The 13,248-nt window shown below is 52.9% G+C and overlaps 7 protein-coding genes across 7 annotated transcripts; 5 read left to right on the forward strand and 2 right to left on the reverse strand.

Moving 5' to 3' along the window:
• Positions 1-127: 127 nt before the first annotated feature.
• CLAFUR5_13841 (uncharacterized protein) lies at positions 128-1,259 on the forward strand (the record flags this gene model as incomplete). The annotated part of the gene is made up of 2 exons (XM_047912989.1): positions 128-465; positions 806-1,259. 2 exons carry the CDS (start codon positions 128-130, stop codon positions 1,257-1,259), a joined length of 792 nt encoding a protein of 263 aa, XP_047768890.1.
• Positions 1,260-2,513: 1,254 nt separating this feature from the next.
• Positions 2,514-4,484, reverse strand: CLAFUR5_13842 (uncharacterized protein; the record flags this gene model as incomplete). The annotated part of the gene is made up of 3 exons (XM_047912990.1): positions 2,514-4,171; positions 4,222-4,350; positions 4,427-4,484. 3 exons carry the CDS (start codon positions 4,482-4,484, stop codon positions 2,514-2,516), a joined length of 1,845 nt encoding a protein of 614 aa, XP_047768887.1.
• Positions 4,485-5,704: 1,220 nt separating this feature from the next.
• Positions 5,705-7,264, forward strand: CLAFUR5_13843 (uncharacterized protein; the record flags this gene model as incomplete). The annotated part of the gene is made up of 1 exon (XM_047912991.1): positions 5,705-7,264. One exon carries the CDS (start codon positions 5,705-5,707, stop codon positions 7,262-7,264), a length of 1,560 nt encoding a protein of 519 aa, XP_047768888.1.
• A 645-nt stretch (positions 7,265-7,909) lies between these two features.
• CLAFUR5_13844 (uncharacterized protein) lies at positions 7,910-9,467 on the forward strand (the record flags this gene model as incomplete). The annotated part of the gene is made up of 2 exons (XM_047912992.1): positions 7,910-8,329; positions 8,382-9,467. The coding sequence occupies 2 exons, from the start codon at positions 7,910-7,912 to the stop codon at positions 9,465-9,467; spliced, it is 1,506 nt and encodes a 501-aa protein (XP_047768893.1).
• A 258-nt stretch (positions 9,468-9,725) lies between these two features.
• On the forward strand, positions 9,726-11,565 carry CLAFUR5_13845 (Heterokaryon incompatibility protein 6, OR allele; the record flags this gene model as incomplete). The annotated part of the gene is made up of 2 exons (XM_047912993.1): positions 9,726-11,444; positions 11,494-11,565. 2 exons carry the CDS (start codon positions 9,726-9,728, stop codon positions 11,563-11,565), a joined length of 1,791 nt encoding a protein of 596 aa, XP_047768894.1.
• Positions 11,566-11,789: 224 nt separating this feature from the next.
• On the reverse strand, positions 11,790-12,233 carry CLAFUR5_13846 (uncharacterized protein; the record flags this gene model as incomplete). Its single annotated transcript, XM_047912994.1, has 1 exon — positions 11,790-12,233. One exon carries the CDS (start codon positions 12,231-12,233, stop codon positions 11,790-11,792), a length of 444 nt encoding a protein of 147 aa, XP_047768891.1.
• A 345-nt stretch (positions 12,234-12,578) lies between these two features.
• On the forward strand, positions 12,579-12,962 carry CLAFUR5_13847 (uncharacterized protein; the record flags this gene model as incomplete). Its single annotated transcript, XM_047912995.1, has 1 exon — positions 12,579-12,962. One exon carries the CDS (start codon positions 12,579-12,581, stop codon positions 12,960-12,962), a length of 384 nt encoding a protein of 127 aa, XP_047768892.1.
• Between the last annotated feature and the right edge of the window lie 286 nt (positions 12,963-13,248).

A 13,248-nucleotide genomic window follows, 5' to 3' on the forward strand; every position in this document is an offset into this window, starting at 1 on the left:
CCAACTCAATTTGCACCGCGAGATATTATATTCTACTTCACTTGCGGACTTCAACTTTCCCCTCAAAACAAACTTCGCAACAACAACATCGTCAGCAAAAATATCCAACACACTCAACACGCCCACAATGTCTTCCAGGCAGCCATCCCTCTCCACCCTCCCTTGTGAACTTCGTTTGCAGATCTACTCTTACACCCTCTCTTCCACCACCGCCCTCACCATCAAGCCGGCCGTCGTCGCCACCAAGACCAACCAGTGGTGGGACCGCCCATTCCGCGACTACACCGCACCAGGCATCATGCTCACCAACCGCCAAATGCGCTCCGAGGCGCTTGAGCTCTACCACAAGTTTCTCCTCTCCCACGTCGTGGACCTTCAAGGTATGACTGATCCCACCACTGGTGGCAAAGACGTGAAGATAGCTAATGAGACAGGCACAATCGATGCGATTGACAACCCACGCAAGTGCGTCTGGATCGTTGGAAACTCGCCAGGCTTCTCCGCCAAGGAGATGACGCTGATGAGATGCGAGAGGGATGCGACGGAGAAGGAGATCAGGTTGGTTGAGATGGAGCTGGAGTGGCAGAAGGCGACAGTCGTGGCAGAGTAGTGAGCAGAGCAGAGCAGCGAACAGAGCGAACTGTGTAGATAGTACTTGAGGCGCTGATCGGGACGGAATGGGCGTGCGGTACAACGGGGTCCGCTCGTTGATGGACTACTGGGACAGGCTGGAGTTGGTAGAGTCATGGGCACAATTTGTGCTCGCTGGTTAATAATGCGCAAAGCGCTCACGGGATGGATACAGGCATGGTACAAAAGCATTGGGTTTCTTCATCCCTTCTTTCTCTGTCTCCTTCCATCTCATCATCCAGGCTGCTGGCGAGCTTGTGATGCATGATCTACACATGGCCATATTCTCCCACGTCCGACGAAGCTCACTCATCGCGACCTACCACCTCGCTACTCACCTCCTGCTCACCACCTCCGCCAAACTCACCACCAAGCTCACCACCCTCCCATGCCCGCAGACTTTAGAAAAGACTGCTTCACCATCAGCGTACGTCCGCACACACGGCAATATCAGCTATATCAATCACCACTCATGTCCGAGCCCGCCTCTAACAAGCGCGTCAAGACGTCTCACAGCACCCCTGCTCCTGTCACCGGAACTCACAGCGTCACACGCCAACGAAGCTCTCGTCATCTACCTCCTCCGCCTGCTACTCGAATACCAGAATGCCTTCTTCACCCGCACATGACACACGCCGAAGTGCTCAATGGCTGTGATAGATCGTGCGGTGTTGGGGCTATATTTGCAGAGTCCCAGTGCTCACGTGGCTTGGTGGAGTGCTGCAGCCGTTCCAGTGCGCTGGTGGTTGCTGCTGCTGCTGCGAGCGCTATTGACATTGACGGACGGCCCCTGGAATACTAGGGAATGCCGTCTCGCGGTCGATGCCTCCACTGGACACATTGTCATGCTCATGCGCCGCCTAGGAAAGACAGTACCATCACTGCGCCTCCACGACTCTAGCGATTCCGATACACAACACACAAGACAACGCCGATAGGGTCACCCGCAATGTCGTACCGGTCGCTCGAAAGCAGCTCTTGGTAGAGGGATTGCGTCATGCTGCGGAAAGCTCATGTCCAAAAACTTGAGGCCGGGAAACTAACATTGTCGCTGGTGCTGGAGCCCACTGCTAACGCGGTAGTGCAGTCCAACGACATTACTACTGGTGCTGTAGCTCCTGCCGACGTGATAATGTACACCGAAGACATTGCTGCTAATGATGGAGCTCCCTGGCTAGCGGTAATGCACGCCGACGACGTTCTTGCTGCTGTTGATGACCTTTCCTTACCCACGCGGGTAATGCACACCAAAAAATTCACCGCTGCTGCCGACCCTCCCTTGCCTAAAAACCAGAAAGGGCCTTCTATCCACCGCTGGCCGACTCTGGACTGTACGACACATCACGCTCGATGTCGGAGATCTGAACCTGCTGTCACCATAGTTCGATGTGGACTATCACCCGCCGAACCTCTACCTGTGAACACTGACATGACATACACAGAATGGATGGCATTGGAGGCGAATGTCTGGAAGACATGTCTTCGTCGGAACGCCGTGATCGGCTGCTTCTCTTGCGGCATCGTGGGTATCCTGTCGGCGTCATGTTGTGGGCTGACACTCTAGGTTGTTGGAGTCGCGTAATGGTTGGTGCAGTCTCTCCAGTGTCTATGGGCACGAGAGAGTGGTTTCGTAGATTGTGAGTAGGGTAGCGGTGGTCAGTAGAGAGGTGGTAGAGTTGGTGAGTTGATGAAGCGATGTAACCTGAGGGTACAGAAGTGCGACCGATGCGTAGACTCTTGCCGCTCCAGGGGCGAGGACTTGCGCCGAAATAAAAGGAACCACATGTACCAGGTATCAAGTAAATTCATTGTATCACGTTCTCTAGGTCTTCCAGGTCATCCATGGTCGTTTCTTATCGTCGCTCGTCCAGTGCTGTGCCCACTCAAGGTAAAATCTTCGAAGGTAAGCTTGCAGATCCCCTGTATGGAGCAAGCGGCACTGGTATACCACCGCTGTATCCAACATCTCCTTGTGCTTTCTGAAGCATGGCGGCAGTCTTCCCGACAATCTTCGCGATCCATCTGTCGTTTACCATACCAGCTACCATGGTCCTCTTCGTCTTCTCCAAGCCGTCTTTTGTGTTCTGGTGCAGCTCTTTCGCGAACTCCTTGATCTGGGTGCCTGTGGTACCATCTTTCAGGTTTTGTCGAATGTTCTTCGCGAACGTCTTGAAGCCCGAAGCATCTTTGGAGTCCGATCGTGATCGCAGAGAGTCTTTATCGTTGTCCGCCGTCGAAGATCGTGATAGTGGTGACGCCGGAGTCTCTTGCTCTTTGCCGCTGGTCTGCTCTATCACCTCGACTTCCTTCTCCGCTTCGATCATCTTCGTTGCCTTGACCAGTGCAGCAACAAAGTTCAGTACTGTTTGATCACAGCTCAGTGGCAGACTGGCATGGACGCTCATAGTTATGTTCGTCTCATCCTTCTGCAACTTCTCTAGCTCCTTCTCTTTCTGAACTTCATGCGGTAGGCCATCGGCTTGCTCGACTTCGATTCTGAGCTCGTGCTCTTCCTGGGGTGTCGGCTCTGCAGGAATGATATGTTCGTGATGGGGCAGAAGATACGATGGAATCGTGAAGGTGGCATCAGCACCGCCTAAGCGCACCACTTGGCGGATTGTGTTCTTCTCTGGCTCTGTGCGATATGCCATGACATCGCTGAACTTTAGGTAGGCCACGATATCGAATAGAGTGCTAAGAGGGACTTGACCGAGTCCAGAGACATCCGTAAACTGCATGCAAAAATTTGCGTCTGCCAGCCAGTGTGAGATCCGCCGGTGTATACGTCGAAGTTCGGCATTGTGCTCCGTGTGGTGCTTGAACACTTGTTGCTGGAGCAAAGCTGATAGCCATTGACCAGAACCATTACCTGTGATGCTCGAGATGCTGATCGGATGAAAGTAGCTGAGTGGAGCAAGAAGCAAGCGCAACAGGAACGGTAGGCGATGTAAGAAACTCCGCACATATGGTGGCGCTAGAGTCTGTAATGTCGTGACTCGGACAGATCGGTTCGGGGGATGCGGAATCGATGGTAGTTTGTGGAGCTCAGCACTGACTGCAGCACGCATGTCATTTTCGTTATCAAACTTGAAACCGTTCTCGCCTTTAGCTTTCTGGCGAACTTGTTGCCGTGACTGGTACACCGCACTCGTGGTACGAATCTCCGTTAGTCTCTCGTGGTACTGCTTGTCAGCGATGTTGTCATCGGGAGAGAGGCTCTCGACCATATTGAAGCCAGCCTGTGCCGATGAATCTCTCATTGTCTTGACTCCGCCTGTCAGAGATTCTCTGAGCATTGGCCTATCAGTGAAACCCCGAGATCCGGCTGTAGCAGCTCGTAAAAGTGGCGTATCGTCGAGGAACACGCTGGTTTCGCTCGATGCGTCGTCATCTGCGGTAAGGTCGAGATCACCGAGTGTCATCTCGAACTTGCCCCCCTTGACATTGGCGTATACATCACCTACGTCGATGCTCCTGAAAAATTGCACGACCACCTCATCCACATACATGGCAAGTTCGATGTCGTCCGTGAGTTTGAGGCCTGCGAGATGTCGTTAGTATGCTTCAACGATAACGTGGACAGACACCTACCAAGCTCGATGCCATGTGCGACCAAAGTGAAGCTCGAAAGCGAGAAAGTGACTCCTCGAATAACGAACAGGCCATCGACATCAGTATCAATCTCAAGAGCCGGCAAATTAAACAGAGCAATCCTGCCGGCTGTTAGCACATGACTCCACGTGAGTTCCCTGCTTACGACTTAGTGGGCTCTTTCAGTACAAGCGGAGTGACTCACTTGTCCTTAATAAAGTGAGGATGCTGTCCCAAGAACTTCCGGAGACCACGCCTGGCATAATGCGCCGCTCGAGGAAACTGGAAGATCGTCGTGAAGAAGATAGTGATGTAGCAGCTCACGGCGAAGACACCAATCAATAGCCATGAAGTCGAGCAGATGGCATATACAAGGTTGAGAGTCGTTATCACCGTCCACAGTGGTATTGATGGAAACACTCGATTGTCGGTGCTCGATCCAAACAGGAGTAGCAGGCTCTCAATCGCTGCTCCCGATACCGTCCAGCGTCGAGCGCGAGATGAGACCGTCTATGAGCGAGGAATGTCAGTCATAGTCGATGAGCACAGTGGCAGTGTTTAGGACTGCGGTGTAAGAGAAGCGCGTCATGCAGTACATATTTCGAGTCAACCACTACAGTCGAGGCCACTGCTCGGAGTCTGATGCCCTTCAACTACGTACCACAAGAAGTACCAGAACTGAAGTCGCCACGATCCGGGTAATAGTGTTTGATCTTCGTCCTTGGGCAGTACGGGAATGCCTTTCTTGAGGCACTGGCTTCCTGGGGATCATTATAGGATTTGGAGCCATCCTGAGAGAAGCACGACACCCGCTTCGAGTTGCTCAGAGGGTCCAGGAAGGTGGTGGCACTTTGTAGGTGTTGATATTGATATTCTCTGGCGAAGCAGCATCGAACTGCATGTGCCTGGAGACCAGCAATCGCAGGCGGCTCGTGCGTCATTCTGACGGCCGGAGCCAACGCCGAAAGCTTGGTCGGACGTTTCAGTGCCATGGTAACATGGACGATGTGAAAATCCTACAACATTCAGCAGTGCTATGTAGGACGCTGAGATTGTAGTAGAAATGAAGTCTACAGTATCCCTTGTGCCACCGAGTCACAGGACAAGGATACGAGCAGGGACAAGGATCTCACCCCTGGAGCTTAGAACTAGTCACCGGAACACTGAGCCGAGCCTAGCGCATCAGAAGCACTTGCATCTGTGTTCATGTCCACGCACTTTTCATTCACTTCACTCCTTCCGCCTGTGCTCACGGCTATCATTGACATATACTATATACCTATGAGTACTACCCCACATCTCGCCGACACCTCAATGCTCCTCGTCACCCTCGACACGACCCGTATCAGGCTAGCCAATAACCTTGCCAGTCCGGCGCACGAGGCGATCGTACCTGCATCAAAACGTGCCATCTCCCGAACTTCTTGCTATGACGGCTCTGCCAATTGACACTATGGAAGCAGGGTAGCATCGATAGTGATCCATGCGGCTCGGCGTGCCGTCTTATAAAATAACAATCCTCTTCATCATGCTCACTATACAGACCGTTATCTCCATCATGATGAGATTCCACCAGAAAGCGTCCTCGCTCTTTGCAGCAATGGCCGGCCAAGCCATCTTCAGCAATGCACAAGCTGGCAACGCGTCGTGCTCCGAGTCTACGAATGCGAGCTTATCGTGGCATCCACCGGTCCAGTACGACGTCAACAGCTTGTCCAGCGCAATCAATGGAACGGGCGTATACGGCTTTATATTCAACTCCAGCCAAGGTCCACTTGCCACATACAACTGGTGCAACATGCCACATACCAATCCCCAGACCTACTCAAAAGTCAGTGATGAGTACAAGCTGGAATACGTTGAGGTCATCCATCGCCACCACAAGCGTACGCCTTATGCGGACAACACCTTTCCGAGGGAAGGTTATGCTTGGTCCTGTAGCGACGAAGGCCTATTCTATGGCGGCAAGCCGTTGAATCCGCACGGTAACGAGTCTGCGTCCACCTACTGGTCTGTCTATACGCCCGAGTCCAACCCTCTTGCTCCGCAGGGCTTCAATGGCACCTGCCGGTTCCCACAGATCACGCGCGAGGGCTTAGACGATAGCCATCAGCACAGCGTGGACCTCAAAGCTGTGTACTCAGATCTTCTGGGCTTCATACCGAGGGAGTACGACGAGAAGGCGGTGTCTTACCGCGTTACAAACAACGTCATCACTTCTCAGGTGGCTAGCATGCTGATTGCTGGCATGTATCCATCGCGCGCAGGACAGGACACGCCACTTCTAATCCAGCCGGACAGCGTCGATTCACTTGAGCCAGGATACTCCTGCAGCTCAGCATCAAGTCTGTTCAGCTCGTATGGCTCTGGTAGCTCGTCACCCGCCTGGCTTGAACACATCAACGCCTCTCGGGATCTGCTCACCCGCCTTGATGCTCTTTCTGGCGTCGATCCAGACGACTCAGACTGGCATATGAGCTACGACCACTACTTTGACAACCTGTCCGCACGTTTATGCCATGACAAGCCATTACCATGCAATGTCAACCACACCGATGACTGCGTCAGCCTAGCCGAAGCCGAAGAAGTCTTCCGACTTGGCGAGTACGAGTACAGCTTCATCTATCGCGACTCGAACCAGTCACTTGCTGCCAGCACTGGCAGCTACGGCATCTGGCTGGCCGAGCTTGCTCAGAACTTCCGCCATGCGATGGGAACTGGCGCCTCGTCCACAGCCAACACGACACCGGCGAGCATCAAGTACAGACACAACGTGGCACACGATGGCTCCATCTCTAGACTTCTCTCCATTCTTCAGCTAGAGAAGATGGTGTGGCCTGGTATGGGTGCTGAGGTGGTGTTTGAGATGTACAGCAAGAATGGGTGCTTCTTCCTGCGAGTTCTATGGGGTGGTCAAGTCTTGCGAAGCAGTCATCCTGATTTTGGGATGATGTCCATGGTGCCGGTGAGCACGTTCCTGGCGTATGTCGATGGTTTGGTTGGAGTGGGTGCAAGCAAGATTCCGGCGCTATGCGAGTCGTAGGTTTTGCGACAGTTGTGGGTACTCTGTACCCACGTTTTGGGCTTTGCTATCGACAATGCCGCCCCGGTGAGCACTGCTTGCAGGTGTTGAAACCTTTCTATAACGCTGTCTGAGATCGACAAATTAAGAATCGTGGCGTGGGTCCCATGCGTGGGTCTGTGTCACCTACGAGGAAGCCTCGATCTCTGTGCCGTGTCATGCTGACAGCTCCTTCCTATGTTGCAGTGATGCCTCGGTATAGAGCAGGTCCATTGACTTTTCCACGATCGATCTTGTTGACTGCCCTATTGACATGGAATCCGAGGGTTGCATGGCTGATGGGACAGAGACGAGGTATTTGGTAAGCTCGCTGTCCCTAGCCGAGCCACGTTTTGTTCAGCCGTCTTGGCGCACGTGAGAGCGATATCGGCCAATGAAAGATGGGGAGAAGCCGGGGATTGTGGAGCCATACGAACTTCTGCGGCTGGAAAAGGCGAATGCAATGCCGCTAATGAGCGTCTGTGAGGTTGTACCGGTGCGTGGTAAGTATGCAAAGTAATCCTTCTGGTCGGCAGGTCGTCTCTCTTTGTCCCCATCACCCCGCCCAAAGCCCATCTCTTCCATCGACACCACCGCAGCTCTGGCACCACCGTCCCGTCGGCAAGCATGAAGCTCCCATGGCAAAACGAGAAGCAGACATCGCCGGCATCATCTGTTGAGGCACCAGAAGCAGCGTATGCGACAGACTCGGTGGCGCATGGCTACGACGATGACCTCCACGTCCAGTGTCCGCCACACACCACCGAGCGCAAGCTGGTGACCAAGATTGACCTCCATGTCATTCCCTTCCTCTGCATCCTCTACCTTCTGGCATTTCTGGACCGCGTCAACATCGCCAATGCCAACGTCGCGGGTCTTTCCAGGGAGCTCGGCCTCGAAAATCACGAGTACAATGTCGCGCTTGTGATTTTCTTTGTGCCCTACATCCTCTTCGAGATCCCAAGCAACATCCTGCTCAAGAAGTTCAAGCCCAATGTGTGGCTGAGTCTCAACATGTTCTTGTTCGGCTTCGTCACAATCATGCAGGTGAGACCATCCGTGGGACTGCCGTATATGCACACACTCATAGATTTCACAGGGCATCGTCACGAGCTACTCAGGGCTGCTCACCACCAGATTCTTCCTCGGACTCTTCGAGACTGGCATGTTCCCGGGCTGCTTTTACCTGATTGGCATGTGGTATCGCAGACACGAAGCGCAGAAGCGCTATACCTTCTTCTTCAGCTCCACCACTCTGGCAGGTGCTTTCGGTGGACTTCTGGCGGCAGCTATCACGAAGATGGATGGAGTGGCGAACTACGCGGGTTGGCGATGGATCTTCATCCTTGAAGGTCTGTTGACCGTTGTGGTTTCCTGCGCCTTTTTCTTCCTCATCCCAAGCTTCCCTGAAGAAGCCAAGTGGCTTGGCGACGATGAGAAAGCGTACGTTGCTGCTCGCCTCCGCAAAGACCAGGGCAAATCAGCAGTCGAGCGGTCGATTGGCTTCAAGGACGTTGCCCAGGTGTTCAAGGACTACAAGGTCATCGTCGCTGGCTTCATGTACTTTGGGCTGATCGTGCCAGCTTACGGCTATGCGTACTTCGCTCCAGGCATCATCCAGACTTACGGCTACAGCCCGGTCCAGACGCAGCTGCACTCTGTCCCACCTTGGGCGGCCGCGTTTGGTTGGGCAATGGTGTTAGCTGCAATTTCGGACGCCTCAAGACACCGCTTCGCATATGCTGTGTTCAGCATTTGTGTCGGCATTGCAGGCTTCGCTATACTGATCTCGGTCCATGAAAATAACACCGTTCAATATGCAGCACTCTTCTTGGTCACTATGGGGACCTATGGTGCCATGCCAATCATTGTGTGCTGGTTTAACATGAATCTGGGGGGCCACCATCGTCGATCAGTGGGAAGCGCTTGGCAAGTCGGGTTCGGTAACATTGGCGGTATCATCGCCGTGTTCGCCTTCTTGCCGGACGACAAGCCGAAATACATTCCTGGGTACTCGATCTGCATCGCCTTCACCATCTTGAGCATTATCGCATGCATCATCTACGGCATCGCTTGCTTGAGTGAGAACAGGCAGCGAGACAAGATGGCGCATAACATTGGCCTGACGGAGTCTGAGAAGACGGAGCTGGGCGATAAGTCACCAGACTATAGGTATCTGCTTTAAGTGGTAGCTTGATAGCTAGCTTGACATTATGAGAGGTGTACCTGCTCATGGCTTCGGCCTTCTTCTACGCACAAAACCTTCCGCTTCCACGCGAGGGAAACAAGGATGGGCTCGCTTCTCAAGAATCCATGCAGCGATCTCAGTATGACCCACAGCGAAGTGCGGCTGATATGAAGTCTGCCTACGATTTCAACAGGACACATTTCACTTCCTCCATTGCACAGAACATAGACGTCAAGGTTCCCCTTGCACAGTACCATGTCGAGTCAGTTGTACCAAGCTCTAGACTCGAGTAAGCAAGAGATCCGCATCCTGATAGTCGACACCCAGGATTTTTATAGTGATGGAACTTTGAGCTGCCGCCTGGAGATAGCATCTCTTCTCGATGAACCTAGACCGTACTTCGAAGCGCTTTCCTGGACCTGGGGAGATCCGACACACAGCAAGTACATCACGATAGACGGACACAAAGTCGGTGTCTCTGCCAATGCTGAGGAAGTGCTTCGCCATGTCTGCTACGAGCAGAAGCATGGCCGTGTATGGTTAGACGCTGTCTGTATCAATCAGTCGGATCTACATGAACGAGGACAGCAGGTTTCGATGATGGACGAGATCTATTCCAGAACTGCTCGTGTTCTTGTCTGGCTTGGGCAGGAGGATGAGACTACCGAGAAGGCGTTGCGAAATATCGATCAGATTCTGGCACAATGCCAAAAATTGACCAACGGGTTTCAAAGCTTGGAACAGCGGCTCTTGCAAGAGTATAGTAGTAGACCACACTCTGAGGTCCCTCTTCCTCAGTGTGACTGGCCTGCCATTTTGAAGTTCTACGCGGCTCCATGGTTTTTTCGAGTGTGGGTTCATCAGGAAGTCATGCTCTGCAAAGAGGCCCTCGTCTTCCAAGGTAGACACTCGCGTTCCTGGTTTGACATCTCTCTCGCGGCACAATGGCTGTCTCACTCCAACTTCCGCCAATACAGTCGTCATATGACTGATGATCCTGGACTTGGTGTCGACAAGGCTAGCCGAATCTGGCGATTCACGCGACAGCCACCTGGCGCCACGGGATACCTATCGATGACGATGTATCTGGGAGCGACAGATCCTCGGGACAAAGTATATGGTATCTTGGGCCTTCTTCGAAGTGTTGGGAATGACACGTTTAAGCTCACGTCTTCTTATGAAGCCAGTCTGAGAGACGTGTACACAAAGGCCACCAAGCTTGCGATCCATGCCGATGGACTGGCTGCTGTAGAGCTGGCGCAAGGCCTGGTACCGGTCTCGGAGGGGCAAGAGCTAGAGTCCGATGATTCTCGTTGGCCTTCTTGGGTACCACACTACAACTGGCGTGATTACAGGCCCGGAGGATCCCCAGCTATGCCAGATCTGCCACTTCAGATAGGTGCCGCGGGCAGTGAGCCATTGCGGCTACGATTTGATGATGATAACGCAGACATACTGACCCTCGGAGGCTGCGTTGTAGACACAATCACAAAGCTGGGAAGTATCCTCGACATGGACCTCATCTTGAGTGCCTCGAGGATCGCCAAAGAGGTGTCAGATTGCAGAGCGATGGTACCCCTAGTACCTGATCTCGACTTTGCCCTCACGATGGTACAAGGCCTGGACTACAATCGAACTCGGCCATCAGAACACATCATGAATCAGTTTCCCGCATTCGCTCAGGGGTGTAGAGCGAAGCTCACCGGCCAATGCCATGCAGAATTGCTGCATGATGATGACTCGCTTACATACTTCTCCAACATCGCGTGGGACTATGCTAACACCATCAACGTGCACAGTCGGAACAGAAGGTTCTTCGTTACGGAGAAAGGCTACATGGGCACGTCGTTCCCGAAGACGCAAGTTGGGGATAAAGTTTGCATTCTCTATGGTAGTACGATGCCATTTGTACTGCGAAAGGTCGAGGAGCGATGGCGTCTGTTGGGCACGGCATATGTACACGACATCATGGAAGTGAGTGTGGAGATGACATATTTGAGACGCAAAATACTGACAAGTACAGGGCGAATATGTGCAGAGGCTTCGTGAGGCGAGCCGGCTGCAGGAAGAGTCGCATTCTTTTGACATCTGCTGATATCGACAATAACGCCAGCAGGACCAAACATACCCTTGCCACGCTTAGCGTTGCTCTGCGTCCTACCCATAATAACCTCCTTCATATCTCCAAGCTACAATTTCGCCTTTGTCGTTCGCATCAGTAAGCCAATATATGACTCTCGTCTCCCCTTGACTCTAATATCTCAGTCATGATACGCTTCGACGGGGCCGAGGCCTTTCTGCCAGCTCTGCCAACTCTTCCTACGCCATCATTGCTTGTGTCTTCTTCTTCTTCCACGTGTAGTCCCCGCCAACCTGAGGCCTCAGAGCGAGCTTGAGCAGCTCCGCTCCACACACATACTCTTGCTCTATCCAAACACGAAGCATAGTCCTGTCCACGTAAAGGTATTTCAAGCGCTCGAGGATTGATGACGCAGTCTCCTGAGCGCGTCTCAAGAGTCTGATGCTGATTTCGAAATCGATACGATTGTGGCACTGGATGCGCCTGACATGAGCCTCATAGAGCAGCCACGCTTCGTGGCGAACGAGCTTGCATACGGCGAGAAGGGGCGGGGTTTGTGGTGCTTCCGGGTCGAAAGGGGTGAGGCGGAAAGCGTATTCGTAGACGTGGACTCGGAGCTCGGGTGGTAGTTCGAAGAAGTGGCATGTTGTGTCGGGTATGCCGTTCGCCGTGGTGATCGCCATCTTGAGATGCTACTTGGTGGTTAGCTTTAGGCGCTGCAGGATGCACGCAGAGGGCGATACCTTGTAGTGGTGGAGGTATCGAAAGTCTTGGTGAAGTTTCGGGAGATTTGAAGCAGTGTGCTTCTTGTAGGGTTTTTTTCGGACCTCGAGCAAGCCTCGAAGACGCTTTGACCGCGAAAGCTTATTTACGTAAGCATCACATGTAAGTGAAGTATTACATTGTTCACCACACTAGTCTTAATCTTCACGACCTGGCCATACTCGAATAGTACCATCATGTCATCAGGTTCAATTCATCGGATAACATCGTCGGCCTTCTCCTTCGTGCTCGGGCCCAATAACACGATGCACCTACCATGCTACATCTTGAAACTTCCCCCGGAGCTTCGCCTTCTGATCTACGAGGAGGTTATGGATACTACCAGTGCCGGCCCGAAGACCTACGCACGCCGAGAGCTCCTCAACACCTGCAGAACATTTCGCGTCGAGGCCAAGGACATCTACAGTGCCAAGATCGAGTCCATCATCGCTCGCTACGACCAGAAGCGCGTGCAGCTTGAACAAGAGATGAAAGATGCCTATCAGGAAGTCAAGTACGGTGAGAAGGATTGGAAAGACTTCCATCGTGCAGACAGAGCATGCGCGCAGGCTGGGTTCCGGCAGTCGCAGGCACGCAAGATGCTGAGAAAGGAGCTCGCCTGGGTCGCTGACCTGGGCCAGACTGACTAGGACTTCATGGGTATGTGTGTCACTATCTCGGTTGAGAATGGTCACTCAAGCTAACGACTCTCCAGCAATCCAGCGGTGGCAGAGAAAGGACGGATGAACGAGGAAAGCTACAATATATGTGAACCCGTGTTTTTGCGGGAGGCCGGGCCAGTATCTGAGACATGGCTCTAGGAGATGGTTCTCTGTCAGCCAGCTGCAAAGTACAAAGAAAGACGAAGCCGTGGTGCGAGATGCCGAGATAGATGCAATGTCTCAGATAAGCAAGCTACTCCAAGAACTACAAGAC

Source organism: Fulvia fulva, chromosome 12, assembly GCF_020509005.1.
Source record: "Fulvia fulva chromosome 12, complete sequence".
Lineage (NCBI taxonomy): Eukaryota > Fungi > Ascomycota > Dothideomycetes > Mycosphaerellales > Mycosphaerellaceae > Fulvia > Fulvia fulva.